General features: G+C 34.8%; 1 protein-coding gene across 1 annotated transcript in view; it reads left to right on the plus strand.

Moving 5' to 3' along the window:
- Nucleotides 1–22,500, plus strand: part of LOC136842811 (putative uncharacterized protein DDB_G0292636) — a 171,990-nt gene that overhangs the window by 77,499 nt on the left and 71,991 nt on the right. The window contains exons 2-3 of the mRNA XM_067110679.1: nucleotides 7,787–7,918; nucleotides 8,010–8,281. Coding sequence (XP_066966780.1) covers nucleotides 7,787–7,918; nucleotides 8,010–8,281 — 404 coding nt within the window. The remainder of the gene's footprint in view (nucleotides 1–7,786; nucleotides 7,919–8,009; nucleotides 8,282–22,500) is intronic.

The raw sequence follows: 22,500 nt of genomic DNA on the forward strand, positions 1-22,500 counted from the left end.
GATACCCTCTCTCTCTCTCTCTCTCTCTCTCTCTCTCTCTCTCTCTCTCTCTCTCTCTCTCTCTCTCTCTCTTTCTCCGTATATTTAGTTCTTATTGTTATGGTGAAAGAACAACCAGTTCCCCTGTTTTTATTGCCAACCAGAAATGATGAGTAAAAAGATTTTGATAATTTCAAACTAAATAAATTCATTGCTTTTCTAATACTCGACATACGTACATTTGACCCCTTCATCACTCTCCAGGTTAACTAATCTTGCTTGTCTTTCCCTTCAGGAGAAAGCAACATAGTTGTATAATTAAGTGCATAACTTATGTAAAAAAAGGAACGCTCTAGAGAAAGCAACATAGTTGTATAATTATGTGTATAACTTATGTAAAAAAAAGGAACAAGTTATCAGAAACAAATTGGCATACGGTCTATGATTTCATGAATGTGCTACTTGCTTTCAGTGTTGCAAACTTTGGGTTAAATGTTCGTCAACTGATATTCTACAAAGGTTACCCCATATGAAGCTTATAAACCGAATGAAGTTATTGCAAAAGTAATCAGATTCTCGTTACGAAACCTATGAGGCCGAAGTTTGAATACATGCAAACGTAGCAAAAAAAAAAAAAACAACTTAAATAATTCTCTCTTTAAAAAATCAACTACATCTGAGTCCTTTGTTTAGAATCTGTTAAGGTTCTAAAACCAGCTTTAGATTTGAGCATAAAGCTTTAAAATCATTCTACAAGCACTGGCATATTTTCAAAAACATCGAAATTGAAATAAGGATCAATAATTTTTAGGAACATAAATTTTATTGAGTGACAAATCCTTTATATACAACCTCTGCCATATCCACAACAGAGGAGAGCAGGACATGACCAAACGCAAAACATCCCCAAAACTCCTGGAGAGAGAGAGAGAGAGAGAGAGAGAGAGAGAGAGAGAGAGAGAGAGAGAGCAAGGAAGGCAGGACGAACTCAAACGAAACAAACTCACCTGTTCTGTTTTTGAAAAGTGAGCGCAAACTCTAATGGATACAAACTTTCCCTATTATGTATTCAGTGAGACGGAATATATTACCAGAGCAACAGAATATAAGGCGGAATCTTTGTTGCCGAGGGGGAATCGTTGTACGTGGGCGAAAAATGAAATTACTTTTCCTCAAGGCGTGTTAATGATTTATTCAGCCGAAGGAAATGCTGCTGGGGGTAATTCACCCGGAAACCTAGAGAAACTGAAAGTTGAATCCTCTCGGGAAATGGAGATTTGGAGAGATGCGATAATAGAGATTCTATTAGAATGAGAAAATTCTGTTTGATTGAGAAGAAGGAGTTGAGTGAAATTTGCAAGATTGCTGGCTTCTTAGGATACAGAATTTAAAAATGTTGCAAAATAAAGACATTCAGTTTAATAAAACCAACAGTGGTTGGGGAAACTTATAACATTTATTTTCCTAATGAAGAGTTGGGATTACTGTGTGGGTAAAATTACCTTCTGCAAATTAAGGCAAAGAACTCGCAAATATATCTAGATTATAAAAATAAGTCAGGAAAAAATCTTACGCAAAACAAACATTTCTATTTAAGGGAAATTTTGCGATACTGAGTGAGACTCATAAATACGGTAAGTATAAATCGTCGGAACTGTAAAATGAAAGTGAGTCTTCTACACTGAATCATGGAGCCTAAGCAAAGAGAGTGATTACTTTACTTTTACGAGACCTTAAGGAAGTCTGAAAACATCATCTTATGTATTCATTTTTTTAGGTGAGACTTTAAGTCTTGTCACTTTGATGAGACTTGGATGACTATCTCAGGTAAAAATGAATTAGATAAAGACTAAGTGAAGGTTAGGGTATTATAAATTCACACACACACATACTTTATATATAATTATATATATGATTATATATATATATATATATATATATATATATATATATATATATAATATATATATATATAATAAGAACCTTCTTTGATACGTTTAGGTGCACGACTATTTTTCTATAATGAACAAACGTAACTATGGGAAAAACTTGAAACAAATTAAATTAGTGACAAAAAGGTGATAATGAAGAAAGTGGATATGCATAATGAAGATACAACATAAAAGGTAAATATGTCTAACGTCTGCACTGTGAAATCATTTGAGAAGAGTAAGATTGCCCGTGTCCTGATGTGGAGGCCATAGAACTCAATCTGCACCCGTACTGATATGTTGGATGAAACCTGCCCCCCTTGTTAATTATGAGTCGGTCGATAAATGGATATATTCTTTTAGTTTTGGCTAGAAGGGACTCTATTACACCAATTAGTGGTCCTTTTAGTAGAAATGAAAAAGTAAGTTTAACAATACTGCGATGAAAAAAAATACCTCTACAGTGTCAGTACTACACTTTACTTATTATTATCGATGAAAAGACACTCATTCCTTTCAATAATCACTTCTTTAAAGCCATTCCTGCATCATTCCAATTCCCAAATCCTGTTCCCTGAATCCGGGAGAGTGCGTAACATCTCTGCCGTCAGGAATTGTTGTCATATCTCTCATACTGCCATCATTTTTAACGGTAAGTGTACGCAAGTAATAAGTAATAAAATAATAATGGTAATAGACGGATAATATTACGTTGCTAGTGCACAAAAAAACATTTCAATCTGAAATAACATAAACATATAAAAATAACATAAACACATAAAAAATAAACATTTTAAGGGAACGTATTTATTCTCCATTGGATTTACTTACTGGTTTGCATATACCAGTATGATCGTATTCTTATTATGAGTATTTTCTTTCCTAAAGTATTATTATTATTATTATTATTATTATTATTATTATTATTATTATTATTATTATTATTATTATTATTATGGCACTACTCCCTCTCACACTCCATTCGCTCTGTGGCTTCACTGTAGTCCATCAAGTGGGGGATAAATGTGCCGAAATAAATTCTGAATCAGTAAAAAATTACCCGAAAATATCTTTTGCTTTCACCATCTCTGAACCATAAGTAGAAAAATAAGGATGCTTTTCTATCTACTGACTTGCTCATTCTATAACATACAAAGGATATCCATGAAAAAAGAAATATCGAAATGAGGTACAACCTACGAAAGAAAAAAAAAGTGAAATCAAAATATATTTTTTCTCCTACGAAGGATACGTGCCTTGTAAAAAAAAGTAAAAAGAAAAAAAACTGTTTCTTAAACACATTTAAAACTTAGCGAGATTAAAGAGATCCAGGTGGGGCAATAAACCCATTTAAAGAGAGCTCGGGGAACCCTATAAAAGTCATATACCTGTGAATGGGAAATGGAAAAAGAATTAGGAGAAAAAAAGCCGCGGAAATTTTCTCGAATCTGATGTATACATTTTTTTTTTGCCTCGTTAGTAGGTGCTAAGTTGAACTTTTAAAAGGTAGGAAGGGAGGGGGAAGGAGGGAATGTAGGAAGGAAAGGGGGAGGGGAGCTGAGGAGGAGGGAGGGAAGGAGGAGAGGGGATGGATGGGGAGGGGAATTGAGGAGGGGAGGGAAGGGTGGAGATGGGTAGGGAATTAATAAATGGGTGGAGGAAGGGGGGAGGGAGGGAATGAAGGAGGGGTAAGGAACGAATAGAGGGAAGTAGAAAGGGAAAGGAGGGAATGGAGGGGAGAGAGAGAAGGAGGGAATGGAGGAAGGGGAGGGGTAGGGGAGGAATGAAGGAGGGGAGGGGTGGGGAGGAATGAAGGAGGGAGGGTAGAGAGGAATGGAGAGGAGGGGGGATAGGGAGAATGGGAGGAGAGGGAGGTTGGGAGGAATGGTGGAAGGAAGGAGGGTAGGGAGGAATGGAGGAGGAGGAGGATTGCAGGGAAGGGTAGGTGAGGGGGAATGGAGGAGGAGGGGAGGGATGGAACTGGGAGGGGAATGGAGGAGGAGTAGGGAGGGAATGGGAGGGAAGAGGGGTTGTGGAATGAATAGAGTATCATCCTCGGCCTTGTGACGTCAAACGCGAAATACCAGCCGGTTCAAAATGATTGCAAATAGATTATTAATGATACTCTACTGGAATTCAAGGTCGAATTGTGATTAAACTCTCTCTCTCTTATCTCGATTATCGTTCAAAGCATCACTGAGACAAAAAGAATAAAAGGAAACTGTGTAAAGCCTCCCTGAGGATCATGTGCAATTAGAACCTCGAAAGTTCAAGCGAGGTTGCAATGCATGACTACCCTAAAACAATTCACTTTGTTTTTTAGAGCTTACTTATATTTCTATTTATTTACTCATTTATCTTTTTCGCTTTTTTAAATAACTGAACTCTTCTTTCTGCATTTCCATTTATCTTTTGTAATGTCTTTCCAATGAACAGCATATTCTTTGGAAGCTTGAATTTCAAGTCAGTGTCTCCTGTGGCCGTGTTCCATGCGAATACGGTTTTATCCTCTGAATAACAGCTGACTTTACGCTCACTCGTTTTTGGTAGCGCTGATACCATTAAGCCGAATCTTTCTGTTAGGGTACGTTAGCACTTCACGCCTTAGACGTCTCTGTTTCTTAAAAAAACAAGTGAAAAATGCGCCGAGGTTTCTTCGGCGCAATCGAGTTTTCTGTACAGCCGCTACCGCGTATAATCAATGCCACCGAAAACAGATCTATCTTTCGGTGGTCTCGGTATAGTGCTGTACGAGCCGCGGCCCATGAAACTTGAACCACTGCCCGGTTGTGGCCTATCCTTGATCATTGCCAGAAGCACGATTAAGGCTAAATTTAACCTTAAATAAAATAAAAACTACTGAGGCTAGAGGGTTGCAATTTGTTATGTTTGATGACTGGAGGGTGGATGATTAACATACCAATTTGCAGCCCTCTAGCCTCAGTAGTTTTTAAGGTCTGAGGGCGGACAGAAAAAGTGCAGACGGACAGACAAAGCCGGCACAATAGTTTTCTTTTACAGAAAAATGAAAAGCAATAAAAAACGACGATAATTTGGACTGCTTTCAACAAGAGCTTCACTGAACTGAAGCTGAAATCATAACACGATTAATGTCTTCACTGTGGAGAGACTCAAGATGTGGAGAGACTCAAGAAAGTACCACCCCTGAAGAATGCAGACACTAGGGGCGCAATACTCGCCCAGGACGAAATGTCAAACTTTATGTAACTAGCTTCATCAGTAAGAGTGATAGACGTTCGTGTTTATTTGGGGTTGGTCAACCTTCGATCCTGTCGACAATGTTTTGTGTAACTGATATTTGAGGTGGCTGTGCCACCTCACTTCCTAGTAGTAGCTGTCTTACGCCAGGTGGTAACCTTATGACCTATGGTTTCAGAACTTGGGCTGTGCCGTAGTGTCTATCATTGTTTTCTATATTTGAGTTTGAGCTTAATGTGATTGATGTTACATTCATTCATAGTTTTATTATATTATTTGTTTACTTTATTCAATATTAATTACATAAATCGGTTTTTCCAATTGCTGTCTTTACTAATTATATGGTTCTAGTTCCACTTTGTAGTACTTGATATTAGTTATACAAAAAATATCCAGATTAGTTCATTGCCGCCAGCACTGTTGCATAATAAACAACAATAATCAACATATTCTCGTGCTTTCCGTTGAGTCTTAACAGTAAATCTACAAGTACTTATAACCGCTCGAATAGAATGACTACAGTTATTACGTAAGCAAAATGTTGACATTTCCCAAAAGAGGAATCGTCCTTCAGAAGAAATCGATTTCAGCAGGCAACTTAAAAATTTGGTGAGCGTTCTGTTCGTTTCTTGGAATCTCTCCAATGCATTATTTTTTAAAGCCATCTGGTGGTCTTTGGTTTGGTCGTTTTTTTATGATAAACCATTTGAATAATTTCCACTTACACATTCTTCTAAAGGTTTGTGCATTCATTTTTGAAAAGAAGGCCCTTACAACAAACACACGCACACAAACACACACATACACTCCTCGTAATGACCAAGCCAGCTTAGACACCTACATGTTTTTGCGACATCAGTTCATGAAAAAGAACTAATCAATCAATGTACACAGTATCAGATCTCGATTTGGGCAGCCATGTCGTCTGGGTTTCTCTATCAAAAGAAGTGGTAATAAATATAAGCAAAGAATGATTTAATATGCAAGATAAACAGACACATACAAACACTCGTACCAATCAGCTAAAGAATGATGAGTGTCATAAGTCACGCTTCAAAGCTGCTGATCTTGAGAGCGGCAATGCACTGGAAAATTAACTCGTCATTTCTTAAGGAAAAAGATGTAAATGTGAAAAGGAATTTTATGGAAGAATAAACCTCTCTCAAAGGGTACAGGAACCTCGAACGATTCTGATAAATAAAAACCACGATGGCTGCACTGATAAACGCTTGATGGATGACGACATTTAGAGCCAGAAGCCCCGGTTCTTGGCCCAAGGTCATTTGGCGAAGTAATGACAACTCTTGAAATGATAGCGCGAGAGGAGATGGGTGGTATGAAATCTGACATTTATAGATAATGCCATTACACTGGGTATGTTCATTAAAAAGACAAAATGTAAAAGAGAATAAGGGATTGCTTTTCATCTGTTTCATCACGTTTTTTAAACACCCTGCTTTTAAAAATTTGATGAGATCCACAGTCACTTAAAACAGAAATTTACGAGTAACTGTTGATTCGAATAATCGCTGCAGGAAATTTATCATATATATATATATATATATATATATATATATATATATATATATATATATATATATATATGTGTGTGTGTGTGTGTGTGTGTGTGTGTGTGTGTACGTGTATGTGTACACAAACATTCATACATACATACATACACACGTATCTGGTAAAAAAGTGACTAGTACTTTCTATACTTACTGTACACATACATACACACACGTACGTTATGTATTTACAGAATGTCACATTTTTACCAGAACCGTATGTAATTCTAATAACCACACATGTATGTCTGTATGTATGTATGTATATATGCATGTTTGCATGAGCGTCTGCGCACAGGTACAGACTCCCCCGCCCCCTCCCTTCAATTCCATTCCCGTATGACTGATTACTCGAGAAATACTTGGCAGATGCCAATCTGGAGGCGACTCATTTGGAAAGATCGTTTCTCTCTCTCTCTCTCTCTCTCTCTCTCTCTCTCTCTCTCTCTCTCTCTCTCCTTGAGACGCCATCTCTCATTGCTTCCCGCGATCGATTTCGGCCTCTCCTTTCTCCTCGTTCGTTATTTTAAACCGCCTCTGACGTCACCGCAAACCCTTAATTCTCTGCGTGCGGTTCGTGAACTGGAGAGGCAGCTGACATTATCTCCCGAGGGTAGTAGTCAATATGACGAGCATATTCGATTATCAAACCGTTACGTTATTTCGAAAGAGTCAATCATTGGCTTGCATGGAGATTTATCTTTATTATTTTCCCTCCACATTTTTGTTATCATCTCTCTTTTCTGTTTCTAAAGTGTAATTGTTTTATAATGGCATTCAGATTCATTAGGATATATATATATATATATATATATATATATATATATATATATATATATATATATATATATATATATATATATGTATATAGACTTGTATTTAGTGAGCAGTGTGTAAAAAGATAATTGTTAAGAAAATAAGAAAATATTAAATATGAAAAAAAAATTAGCTTTTAACGAAATCTTTTCTGCACAAATTTCACATAATTCAGCCATTGCTCATTCAAAGCTTTTTATCTCAAGGGACTACAGGGAAACGTTTGAAATACGACCATCACTGCAAATGAGATACTGAGCGCAATGGAATTAGCGGGTTTCAATGCGACCTGGAGAAGAAGAAGAAGAAGAAGAAGAAGAAGAAGAAGAAGAAGAAGAAGAAGAAGAAGAAGAAGAAGAAGAAGAAGAGAAGACGCATGATTCCTAAAGAAAAGAGGAAAAGGAGGTGAAGAAGGAAAATGAGGAGAAGAAGAACTATTCCTTAGCAAAAGAGAAATTGTAACAGTTCTGGTAAAATCAGAAGAACCATTCATAAGGAAGAAGAAGAAGAAGAAGAAGAAGAAGAAGAAGAAGAAGAAGAAGAAGAAGAAGAAGAAGAAGAAGAAGGAAAAGGAAGTGAAGAAGGAAAATGAGGAAAGAAGAATTATTCCTCGGAAAAAGAGAAATTGTAACAGTACTGGTAAAATCAGAAGAACCATTAATAAGGATGAAATGAAAGAAGAAGAAGAAGAAAGAAAGAAGAAGAAGAAGAAGAAGAAGAAGAAGAAGAAGAAGAAGAAGAAGAAGTTGGAAGAGGAAGGAGGAGGAGGTAATGTTGCCACTCGTATGTGGGTCACATATGGAGCCTTAAATGAGAACTGATCAACAGGGTGATAGATAGCAATTGGTGAAAACAGAATGGGGTCCTCAGTTGCAGTTGCAAGATTTCATTTCCTGTAGATGTTGCAGATTTGGGGAAATATTACAGGTTTTCCATCACTGTAGTGGGAATGCGAGCTTTGTGGTGAATATAGATTTCATTTAGATATCTTCCTTAACTTACATTATCGTATGTCAGTAATTGTCACTGCATTTTTAAAGTGTTATACAGACACAAATTATATGTATACATACATGTACACACATATTTATACACAAATACACATAAATATAGACATATATAATATATATATGTATATATACATAAACAATATATATATAATATATATTCATATATATATATATATATATATATATATATATATATATATATATATATATATATATATATATATATATATATTGTGTGTATATCATGTGTGTGCGTGCATGCGTGTCCATTTGTGTATGGATATTTGAATATATGTATGTATATATACATTTAATTTTTGTGTTTGTATAAGTCTTGGCACACATAAAAGAACATATATAATATATATATATATATATATATATATATATATATATATATATATATATATATATATATATATATATATATATATATATATATATATATATATATATATATATATATATATATATATATATATATATACATATACATATATATACATGTCTTCTATATATATAAAAATGGAAAGTATGTGTGTATGTTCCACATACATGCATTGAGCAATTTCAACCAAACTTTGTATACAGATATTAATGTCAATCCATAGTTTTCAGGAGGTCTCTGGGAAGAATAGTGACACTCCCGATGCCCTTAAGTCCATGTTCAGTCCCAATAGGGAGGGGGTGAGATGGGGTGGGAAGGGGGTGACATGTAAAAATAATCGAAAACAACAGATATTAGTGTCTAATCCATAGTTTTCGAGGTCGCTGAGATGAGTAGTGAAACTCCCAATGCCATATGAGTCCAAGTTTAGCCCCGATAGGAGGGGTGGGGGTGAGAAGGGGTGGAAAATAAAATGTCAAAATGACAGATATTAGAGTCTAATCAAGTTTTCGAGATCGCTGGGATGAATAGAGACATTCCCGATGCCCTTCAAGTCCAAGTTCAGCCCCGATAGGAAGGGGGGGCGTGAAATATAAAATGTCAAAAATGCTGGGCAACAATCGGGGAGAGAGAAGAGAGAGCAGACTATCTTAGAGAGAGAGAGAGAGAGAGAGAGAGAGAGATTTCGGTTGTCATTAACAGATTTCCCGGGCAGTGCCAGGTTGGTCAACTAATATATATATATCTATATATATATATATATAATAAAATAGAATATGTTGCATGTCCACACGAACACTTTGAACAACGATTCGCTAATAAGGTTCGAAGATAATGCGAAATTTTCCCGTGGTTTCATCGCCCATTTTCCAGTACAGCAGGTACAGAAAATTGGTACAGATTTTTGTGTGCAGTCTATCTATTGTATTAATAATATAGGAAAACGATACCATACTCTATGTTATTTAATGGAATTTGTATATATTTTCAGTATTTATTATGTTGAAGAATCATGGAGCAGAATTTTCTGAAATTAGACAATTATAAAATTTTGGAATAAAATTTGTTGTTCTTATTGCTTTACAAAATGAGAAAATATAGGAAAGCAATACGCTATGTTACCTAAAAAAATCTGTGAATAACATTTCCAGTATTTGCCATGTATAGTTATTAGTCAGGAATATATATTTTTTAATTATTCCGTTTATAAAATTAAGGAATAGTATTTGCAGTGTTTATTGCTCTGAAAAGTTGGGAGTAAAAATACCAACCGTGAAAATCATAAAGAGCAATCTGATAACGAATCTAGCCCACTATAAAATCGTAAAATAATTTTTTTGTTCAATGCTCTTTAAAATAATGGAAGAAAAGCATCAATAGAGGAGAGTAATGCCTACGCCTTTTTTTATATATTTTTGCTATTAATGATGCCAACAACAATAATAACCTCTTTTTAGAATTTTGTTATTAATAATATAAACTACAATAATAACTGTTATTTCATTTACGACAACGAATCACGAAAAACGCTCTCACACCCGAGAAGCGAAAATCAGAAGAAAAATACCTACCTTCAAAAAAGGTATCACAGTCCTTGGCTATTAATAGCAAACCTATAGGTCAACCACCCGCCTTGTAGCACTGTCTGCAGCTGATGATGCAGTTGAAGTGCAATCCTTTCTTCTAATAAAAAAAAAAGTATAAGTCAAGGTCGGGCGGGGGCGGTGGTATAGAGGATCTGGCCAATGAGGTTAACCTTGTGGATTTCAATTCTTCATTGGGATTCTTTCTCCTCCGAATTCTCGGCGAAAAATAGATTGCTCCCGTCTCCTGACATTTACCATCGAGTCGTTCTTTCGTCAATCGGATGACTGCGCTCGGTATGTATGTGATATCTTTGTCTCTTTCTGTACACGTACACACACATATACATACACGCACACACATGTATATATGTATATATATGTGTGTGTGTATATATATAAGAATATATATATATATATGTATATAATATATATATATGTATGTATTATATATGTGTGTATATTACATATATATATATATGTATGTATGTATATATATACATATATATATATATATATACACACATACACATACACATATATATATATATATATATATATATATATATATATATATATATATATATATATATATGTGTGTGTATATATGTGTGTATATATATATATATGTATAAAAAACTCCCTGACAAAACAGCATGACGGTCACCGCCACACTCAACTGCTGAATCGTGGGTGAATCCCCCTGTTAAGTAAAACCCCCACAACATCGATCACTTAATGCACTAAAGGCTCATCAGCAATGTGTCGAAACCCTTTACAAACACTATGCGCTTCATCTCGACCGCACTCGAGCGTTTCCTGGTTGAGGCCCATTTTCCCTACAGATCTCCAATTATTATTATTATTATTATTATTATTATTATTATTATTATTATTATTATTATTATTATTATTCAGAAGATGAAACCTATTCATATGGAACAATCCCACAGGGGCCACTGACTTGGAACTCAAGCTTCCAAAGAATATTGGTGTTCATCAGGAAGAAGTAAGAGGAGGTAAAGGGAAATACAAAAAGGAGAGAACCCACTTATTAAAAAGAAAAAAACAAGAAAATTAATAAATAGACAAAAAATTTATTAAAATGCAAGGATAAAGCATTAGGGTAGTAATGCACTGCATCTTCGCTTGAACTTTTGAAGTTCAATCTCACGAGATCCTCAGGGAGACCGTTCCACAGCCCAACGGTGTGAGGAAGAAAGGACCTCTGGAACTGAGACGTTCGACAGCGAGGCACATTTACAGCACACTGGTGCTGTTGTTCAGCGAATCCAGTTGCTCTCGGATCAATTGTGAATGTGAAAGATCTCTGCTGAAATACAACTTATGAAAATCCATCTAACCAAGCCTCTCTACGTCTGCCTCTACTTCTTCCCTCGAACTCTTCTGAATTGTACAGCAACTTACACCAATACTCTCTGAAATCTGGCCCCCCTTATAATAGGTGTAAGTGCATCATTTTAACTAGTGATAAAATATGTGATTCGAATACCGTTATTTTCAAAGTGATGCGCTAAGTTTCATTCACTTATCTCTGCAAAACGTTGTTATTTCTAACGAAAAATTCATGTGGAATGCTATAGCAACTTTTCCTGTTAAGAGTAATACATCTAGATATACACGCGCATATATATACTTACATATATGTATATGTATACGTATATGTATATATATATATATATATATATATATATATATATATATATATGTATATATATATACATATACATACACACATACATATATACATACAAAGGCAGACACAATTATCTTGTACAGCGATAAAAGTACTGATAAACCTAAAAAAATAAAATAAAGGAAAAAGCTGACATATTGCCACACGTTATCAAAGATAAAATATGTATTCAAGTTAGACGAAATTTCTACAGCGCCAAAATTATTCCTGAACATCGTCTAAAGGCACATAAATACATAAATTACAAAGACTACACAAAGGAGAGCGGCAGGGTTCATAAAAGAGAAAGAAGCATAACACAAAATCGATTCTGATCTAGAAAGTTCTAATCCACTTAGCCACCTTTGGCTATTCATCACCACCTATCATGAATCTTAACTCTCCTCAACTTTACTCGCCTCATTTCAGGATTTTTTTTTTTTTTTTTTGAGGAACAACTTATACTCTTTTTTTACCTTTTTTTATTTTTTTAGGGGCAATCTTATACATTTTTAACCTTTTTTAATTTTTGGGGGAACAACTTATACTTTTTTTTTAACCTTTTTGATTTTTTTAGGAACAACTTCTTATACGCCTTTTTTACCTTTTTTTATTTGTCTTTATTTGTTTAGGAACAACTTCTTGTACGTTTTTTTACCTTTATTTTTTTTTTGAGGAACAACTTCTTGTAAGTTTTTTACCTTTACATATTTTTTGTTGAGGAACAACTTCTTGTATTTTACCTTTATATTTATATATATATATATATATATATATATATATATATATATATATATATATATATATATATATATTTTTTTTTTTTTTTTTTTTTTTTTTTTTTTTTTTTGAGGAACAACTTCTTGTAAGTTTTTTTAATTTTTTTTTGAAGACACCTTCTTGTAAGTTTTTTTACTTTTATATTATATTTTTTTGAGGAACAACTTCTTGTAAGATTTTTTATCTTTATATTTTTTTTTGAGGAACAACTTTTTATATTGTTAACTTCACTATTTATGTGTGAATCATGAAGGATGTGGTATTACAAACGCTTATAATGCTCATTGATAAAAATCATATACATACAAGTGTTCTAGAGGAAACGTGTAACACAGGAGTTCTTCTTGAAATATTTATTAGTAATAAAAAGACAAAATATAACGATGGAATATTGAAGAATCGTTCAAAAATATATTTCCGTAACTATCGTAATAGGAAAGGATGGTGTGTTAGTAAAAGTCTCTCTCTCTCTCTCTCTCTCTCTCTCTCTCTCTCTCTCTCTCTCTCTCTCTCTCTCTCTCTCTCTCTGTGTGTGTGTGTGTGTGTGTGTGTGTGTGTGTGTGTGTGTGTGTGTGTGTGTGTGTGTGTTTACACTAAAATTTCATATTTTATACTGACTAAAATATCGCAATAGGAAAGGGAGATATGTTGGTAAAAATCTTTGAAATCTCTCTCTCTCTCTCTCTCTCTCTCTCTCTCTCTCTCTCTCTCTCTCTCTCTCTCTCTGTAGAAACTAAAATATCATATCTTATAGTGAATAAAATATCGCATTAGAAAGGGAGATATGTTGGTAAAAATCTTTGAAATTTCTCTCTCTCTCTCTCTCTCTCTCTCTCTCTCTCTCTCTCTCTCTCTCTCTCTCTCTCTCTCTCTCTCTCTCTCTCTCTCTCTCTAAGCACTAAAATATCATATTTTATAGCGGAAAAATAAATAATATTTTTAACTAGTTAATGACCAACCCATCCAGATAAATATGCAATTACACGAACCGAATCAAGATATTTAGAAATATTTAGAAAAACGAGTACTGCAATTCAGAAAATGAACGAACTGTAGATAAAAATACACCTGCAATAATTGGAACAACACCACTGAAGCGAAATATACAATTAAAAATTCGAATGTGCTGTAGAAATAAAAAAAACTATGAAAAATGTGGAAAAATATCTATTAATAAGAGAATTTTAAATCTAAAACCAAAAATGTATAAAAATAAAAATCAATATTGCAATAACAGTACCTAGAATAAATTATAAAAACTATTGAAGCGAGAAATGCAATTCAAAATCCGACTGAACTATAGGATTAAAAAATACCATGATAAATGAAGGAAAATGTCTAATAAAAAGAAAATATTGACTCCAACAACAAAATGTATGGAAATAAAAATACTATGGGAATGATAGTAACAAGAATAAAACACAGAAATTCAAATTATGTTTGTGGAAAAATGTCTGTTAAAAAGAGAATTTTAACTCCAAAATTAAGACATCCGAAACTATAATAATAAAAAAATCTATTGCAATGACAGAGACACGAATAAAATACAAGAACTCAAATTATTTTTGTGGAAAATGTCTGTGAAAAAGAGAATCTCAACACAAAAATTAAAATGAACGAAAATAAAATAGAAAAAAAAATACTATTACAATAATAGTTACAAAAACTCAAACTCTGCTCCCCACCACCGCCAATAAACACCAAGAACGCCTATCATGTGCCTTGACAAGCGGTGAGATTGAACGCCGATCAAGATCACGGGATATTTATGGTCGACAGGTCATATTATACCTTTTCATCTATTTCCACTTTTTTTTTCATTTTCTTGTAAAAGTTATCAGTAACTTGGGTGGGAGGGAATTCTGCTGCTTTTATATTCTGCATTCATATTTTTCCTCGTTAATGTTGACATAAATTAATTTAAATGTGTGTATGTATACACACACTATATAATATATATATATATATATATATATATATATATATATATATATATATATATATATATATATTTATATATATAAACGTAATATTTTTTCAGACTATGAAACTAGAATAAGAAATTAAATGAAAAAAAATTAGTTAAACTGCTAAGATTCGAACTGCAGCCAGTGAGAGTTAGTATATATATGTAAATATATATATATATATATATATATATATATATATATATATATATATATATATGTGTGTGTGTGTGTGTGTGTGTGTGTGTGTGTATATATATATATATAGCATTTATTCTAAAATAAAATTTAAAATCTCTGAAGAGAGACGAAAAGAACTCTAGCCTTGACGCATCTGATCATTACGAGCGAGACCACGAGAACAGAAATAATTTCATCAATCGACAAAAAAAGAATCCTTCGAGCACATGGCATCTATTCCAGTAACTCCAAAAACCCATCTTCACCCACATGATGCATCCTTGTTCACTCCTACTGCCCGTATTAACACGCAGGATACCTTTCCAATATCCTACGACCCATCCTTTATGCACATATAGGATATTTTATCTCTTAGACCCCACCATTCCTTTATAATAGTTTCCCAATACTCTTCATTCCTACAGCCCTTATTAACACGTAGGATACCTTCTCTATCTCCTACGATCCATCCTTCACACACACACACACACACAGGACATTTTATCTCTTACATCCCACCAATCCTATATGATACAGAGTTTCCCAAAACTCATCATATCCTACAGCCCTTATTAACTCGTGCAGCCTTACCATCTCCTCGATCCATCTCCACACACACACACACACACACACACACACACACACACACACACACACACACAGGACATTTTATCTCTTACATCCCACCAATCCTATATGATAACGACTCTCCCAATAAGCGCCAGTTCTTTTTGCAACCATCGAACGCCAGTGAAATTATAAAGTGAAATTCCCTCGGACTTAGAAGCCTTCGTCTTGAAATCCAATAAAGATAAGTAACTTCAGCACAGGTAAACGTTTTGTCTCCAAATACCACGTCCCCCCGGCACACTTAGGGGCGGCCTCCAAGCGCCAGGTGATTTTCGTGCGCTGTTAAAAGTCCCTTCGAAATTTGAAGAAATTATGTTTGAACTCTATCTGATTTGCAAAGATGGTTTCATTTGAGTCTGTAATGCAAATTATCGTAAGTGTTTCAGCTTTAATTAAATCTATACGTCAATAATATTGCTAGTTGTAAATATGAGACCGGTAACAGTAATTACCGCAGATTCTCAACATTTTCATATTCTAAATAATCCGATGAATGATTCAATTTCACTGGTAACAAAACTTTATTTCCTCATTTCTAAATATAATTTTTTTAAATTTTCATAGCAAGATGTGACTATATATGATTCCAGTGGAAAGAAGGTATTATGAAAATATTAAGTGTTATTACACACTGTCATTGTTATTCTTGTAACCCTGTAACTTAGTACACTATGTATTTAACTAAAAGTGAAGAGCATATTTCGACCATGCGTTGGTAAGCAATGACGATAACCGTCTACGATACAGTGCTGAAATTTAGGAAGTAAAGTAAATCAGTCTGAATACAGAAATATGTAAATGAAAAATGTCATCATCATCATCATCAAAAAAGGGGGTAGATTTTGCTCCTAATTTCTGCACGGCTAATAATACTATTCAATTCTATGAGCGATAAGAAAATGTTTCAAAACGTACGCACATGATGTAAAATTATTAAGAGCATAATAAATAAAAGTATTACTGGTTTCGGGGAAGCACATAATAGATCAAAACATATTGCAGTTGATATGACTACTTTAAGTAAACAATAATTAGACATAAAAATTAACAAAAATCAGAATTCAGAAACACGTAACAAAAAATGCAATGTCAACATCCATTATACCAAATGTAGTTATCGTTAAAGAAGAGAGAGAGAGAGAGAGAGAGAGAGAGAGAGAGAGAGAGAAGGGGGTAAGAATTTTGCCTTTCAAGGACCCCAAACTCAATCTAAGGAGCAGTGTTATCTTTTGCTGAAGGATAAGCTCTGCTCAAACATCCTCCCACTTTAACATTCTCTCTCTCTCTCTCTCTCTCTCTCTCTCTCTCTCTCTCTCTCTCTCTCTCTCTCTCTCTCTCCTGAGCCCTTAGGACGCCCTCACAGAAGGATTCGTTCAGGTTTCTTCACAGAAGAAACTTTCCCACCTTCAGAAATTGTTAACTTTCTGTTTAGCCCAGGGGACCACATTACAATGCTTGGGTTGTATTGGAACTGGAATATAAAAATTAAAGCCAAATTCCAAGCTCTGGGACCTATATGGTCATTCAGCGCTGAAAATAATGTTACTCAATTGTCATTTATTTTTTTACACAGTTTTTATTGCATCCAGACTTTGCCATTTTCTAATTCTTGACCTGACGCCGCCCACACTCTGAAAACGTTTTCTTTTTTCCATCGTTTATCTAATTCTCACACACCGTGTATGGAATTCCCCTGCATTCCTCTCTGTTCTCTGAATGAGGAGGCGTGCATATTTTCACTTCTCAAAAATAACCATCAATAAAATGCCTTAAAACTAAAGGGTATCTTGCAAACACAGCTATAAATAAGAAATGTGCCAATAACTAAATAGTGAAAACACGAAATTAATTAATTACCCCACGCGAGTAACAACAAGGTTATAATTACCTAACAAGAACCATAATTGTACATATAATTACCCAACGCAATTAAATGTGTGCAATATATGGTAATATATGACCGAAACCTATCTCTCAATTAACCTCAGTGGAGGGCAAAGTAACTCCCGCGTCCATTACACAAATGCATGAGATGAATTCAGAGATCTCCTCTGGAATCAACAACGCTTGGTCCCTGACTTACCCGTGAATATACAATAAACGATATCATACAACAATAACTACCATTATTTCTCACTTCGTCATCCCCTGATGCTGGAGCGGGGGCTACCTCCCACCCTCCCCGCCCCCGATCCACCACGCCAGGGAGCATCCCTGCCACGCTCAAACAAGCTTAATGTGACGTCGGACAGGTAATGTGATCATGCTGCTGCGCCGGTATGGGGATGGGACGTGGCGCGCTCTCTCTCTCTCTCTCTCTCTCTCTCTCTCTCTGGTCTCTCTCTGGCTCTCTCTCTCTGTTGAATAAAAGACGATCTGTTCATTTAAAACAAACCCGCGTCTTGATATGACAACGAAAATTACCAGCGCGATGGCTCTCTCTCTCTCTCTCTTTCGGTTAAATAATAGACAACATTTTCACTTAAAACACGACCATGCCTTGTAACGAAAACGAATATTACTAGCATGATGGCTCTCTCTCTCTCTCTCTCTCTCTGTTGAATAAAAGACAACATTTTCACTTAAAACGTGACCAGGGCTTGTTCTGACAGCGAAAATTACTAACTAAAACAAAACGCTTTAATTCAAGCAACCCATTTTGAAGCATATCCAATTTCGCTCTGGTTTTGACATGATAGGACTTAGTAACTCTCCTTGGCACTATAAATTCTGGCACCGCTGTGGCACTGTGACGTCAGAGTTTACGTCTTTTTCTCGTCCAGGTCGAGATTAGTATGTAGCATTTGACACTAATTCCTAAGTTGTAAACACAGAGATTCTATACAAAACAAGTAAAAACTTCGGCGCAATCGAGTTTTCTGTACATCGTATAATCAAGGCCACCAAAAATAAATCTATCTTTCGCTGGTCTCGGTATAATGCTGTATGAGCCGCGGCCCATGAAACTTTAATCACGGACCGGTGGTGGCCTATCCTATGTCGTTGCCAGATGCACGATTATGGCTAAATTTAACCTTAGATAAAATAAAAACTACTGAGGCTAGAGAGCTGCAATTTTTTGTTTGATGATTGGAGGGTGGGTGATCAACATACCAATTTGCAGCCCTCTAACCTCAGTAGTTTTTAAGATCTGAGGGCGGACAGAAAAAAGTGAGGACGGACAGGCAAATCCTGCACAATAGTTTTCTTTTACAGAAAACTTAAAAAATGAGCTAATATCACGGTCGAAATAGAGTAAAAGGTAAGTGTCTGTAGAAGACGTCACTGCATGATTGTCGTTCAAAAGAACATCTAAATAACCAAAGAACATTTAAATAACATTTAATTTTCAAAGAACAGTAAAATCGCATTCTAATTTATGAGAACATTTCAATGTCATTTAAATTTCAAAGGACTTTTAAATAACGTTAAAATTTAAAAGAACATTAAAATATCATTTAAATTTCAAAAAACACGTAAATAACATTTAAATCTCAAAGAGCATTTAAATAACATTTAAATTTCAAAGAACAAGTAAATAACATTTAAATTTCAAAAAACAAGTAAATAGCATTTAAATCTCAAAGAGCATTTAAACAACATTTAGATTTCAAAGAACAAATAAATAACATTTGAATCTCAAAGAGCATTTAAATAACATTTCAATTTCAAAAAACAACTCAATAACATTTAAATCTCAGAGAGCATTTAAATAACATTTAAATTTCAAAGAACAAGTAAATAACATTTAAATCTCGGAGAGCATTTAAATAACATTTAAATTTCGAAGAACATTTCAATAACATTCTTACTTTTTTTTTTTAAATCAATTTACGTTCGAAGTATCCCTTTAAAATTCTAAACAAGAGTATCTCCACTTGATCAAATCATCGAGCGAAAATGTGCTTTGCTTTTCGTAAAAAATCACTTTGAATTTTGTCATCTTTTAACATATGTTTATATATCACTCCCAGTAACCTGGGCCGTCCTTTTTAGCAGCAAATCATGCTCTATTTGTCTGATGTATGAAATGACGAACACCACTAATTTCACTTCGTACTGAATCTCTCTCTCTCTCTCTCTCTCTCTCTCTCTCTCTCTCCAGTCAAAAATTACTAAAAAAGCAAACGCAGTACGGATAAAAAAGTCCGAAGCTGTTGATGTGAAGCCAGCGAAGAGAATTAATCAAAACACTTGAACAAAGGAGAGTTAAAAATAAGGGGTTGTTGGGAGAGTTCCTGATATAAAGTTTTAATACCAGATTTCAAGAGCTATATGGCAGAATAGCAATCGCCTTTGGAGCTACGGTGAGGCAGAGAAACAAACATAATATATATATATATATATATATATATATATATATATATATATATATATATATATATATATATATATATATATATATGTATGTATATATATATATATATATATATATATATATATGTTATATATATTATATATTGCTCTCTCTCTCTCTCTGAAGATTCAGTTCCACAAAATATCATGAACTGATTCTCTCTCTCTCTCTCTCTCTCTCTCTCCTCTCTGAAACTTCAGTTCCACAAAGTTATCAAGAACTAAATTCTCTCCTCCTCCCCGCACTCTCTCTCTCTCTCCCTCTCTCTAGTTCCTCGTTGGGCAAGTCGGTAGAGTTGTGGGCTAGCACTCGCTAGGCCCGAGTTCGAGTCTCCGGCCGGCTAATGAAGAATTAGAGGAATTTATTTCTGGTGATAGAAATTCCTTTCTCGCTATAATGTGGTTCGGATTCCACAATAAGCTGTAGGTCCCGTTGCTAAGTAACCAATTGGTTTAGCCACGCAAAATAAGCCTGATCCTTCGGGCCAGCCCTAGGAGAGCTGTTAATCAGCTCAGTGGTCGGGTAAAACTAAGGTATACTTACTTCTCTCTCTCTCTCTCTCTCTCTGAAACTTCAGTTCCACAAAGTTATCATGAACTAAATCTCTCTCTATCTCTCTTTCTCACATACACACACACACACAACACACACACACACACACACACACACACAAACACACACAGTCTTAACTGAATGCACCATGAAAAGAGAACAATACATTAAAAGGATTCCTAATCTAAAAGGCTGCCTTTTCATCATTAATATTCAATCACTGCTTCGAGTGTAGATATTTCTAAAGGTGTAGAGGTCTGCAAAGAGTGTACGCTGTGTAGGTGGACAAAAAAAATCATCAGAACGACAGATTTCATTAATTTGATGACAGCTGAATAACAGCTATTCATCTAATCAGAAAAGGGGTTTCTTTTGATCTAAAGATCAAATGAATGCAAAATTTTCCCTTCAAAATTTGAACATTTCTATAGAAATTTTCACGCAGTGTGAGGAGCCAAATGGAAAATGACAGTTCTATTGGCAAAACTCGTTTATTTAGGATAATCATTTAAACAGGAGCGCTGTAAATGTCGTGTACTTCTGCAGAAGTTCTGAATAAGGTTTCATGTATTTACTGTAAACACAAGAGCCGTTTTAATGCCCATAAACCTAACATAATAATTGTGAACTGCCTAAACCATGTAAGCTCAGGCTATGGAACAGCCTCATGTAATAAAGGCTGCCGTTCAGCGTTTCCTTATTGACGTAAACTACATGGCGGATGTTGCTCGTGTCAATAACAAGATAATTATGTTAAATAATTCAGAGGGTCTGATGGCTAATTCTGTTTCAGCCATCAGTCATTCGAAGAGCACAATTGTTTTATATAAGCTGTGATCAACAAAGCAGTCTAAAACGAGCTTAGGTTGGTAAAGAAAAAAAAATATACAAAGTAGCGAGATAATGGACGTACCTCTTCCGAGTGTGGCAGATATGTTTCATAAACTAAAGCATTCGACAAAAGTCTTAGGGCATGTCTTAGAATCTAATAACTCCCGACTTAAGAAAAAAACATTATCATTTATCTTTAGAGGGCATCTTATCTGGTTATCGTCACACACAGAGCACTGATTCTTAATGTTAATGACTAGATTTTGCGACATTTCACTTTTAATGAATATTACACGAGATGCTTACGAGCTTTCATAAGGATAAATATCCTCTTCATATGTAAAGAAATTACCCTATTTGTCGATTATACAGAATTTTCTCTTGAAAATCCCGATTGGCTATCCCTTATTCCATAAACTATTATTCTCTCTCTCTCTCTCTCTCTCTCTCTCTCAAACTACTATTGATACTATTACTAATATCTCTCTCTCCCTCTCTCTACACTACTACTTCCTACTATTACTGATATTCTCTCTCTCTCCCTCTCTCTCTAAGCCTACTACTGATACTGTTACTAATATTTCTCTCTCTCTCTTTCTCTCTGAGCCTTCTATTAATACTATTACTAATATATTTCTGTGTGTGTGTGTGTGTGTTTGTGTGTGTATGTGTAAGCATTTTCAGAAGGTGCACGCAACAAGAACAAGTCACCAGATTCTGAAACGACGCTCGACTCCATCGTCGCTCTTTTTTGAGGGGCGTTCGCTTCCTTCTTGTTTTGCTCGACTCTATGAGCAGAAGGAGACGCCAGCCTCTCCCGTCTCCCACGAGATTTAGACCTAACAGCCTTAAAGCGTCTGTCTGGTCTACAGCAACGCTTGGAGACAAATCCTCGAAACCTTTTTTTATTATTATTATTATTGTTATCCTTCCTTCCTTTCGTTTTCTTTCTTTATTCTGTCTTTCTTTCTTGTGCCACATCTTTCCCTAAGCGTTTTTCATTGCTTTATTTT

The sequence above is a fragment of the Macrobrachium rosenbergii genome, chromosome 2, assembly GCF_040412425.1.
Source record: "Macrobrachium rosenbergii isolate ZJJX-2024 chromosome 2, ASM4041242v1, whole genome shotgun sequence".
Taxonomy (NCBI): Eukaryota; Metazoa; Arthropoda; class Malacostraca; order Decapoda; family Palaemonidae; genus Macrobrachium; species Macrobrachium rosenbergii.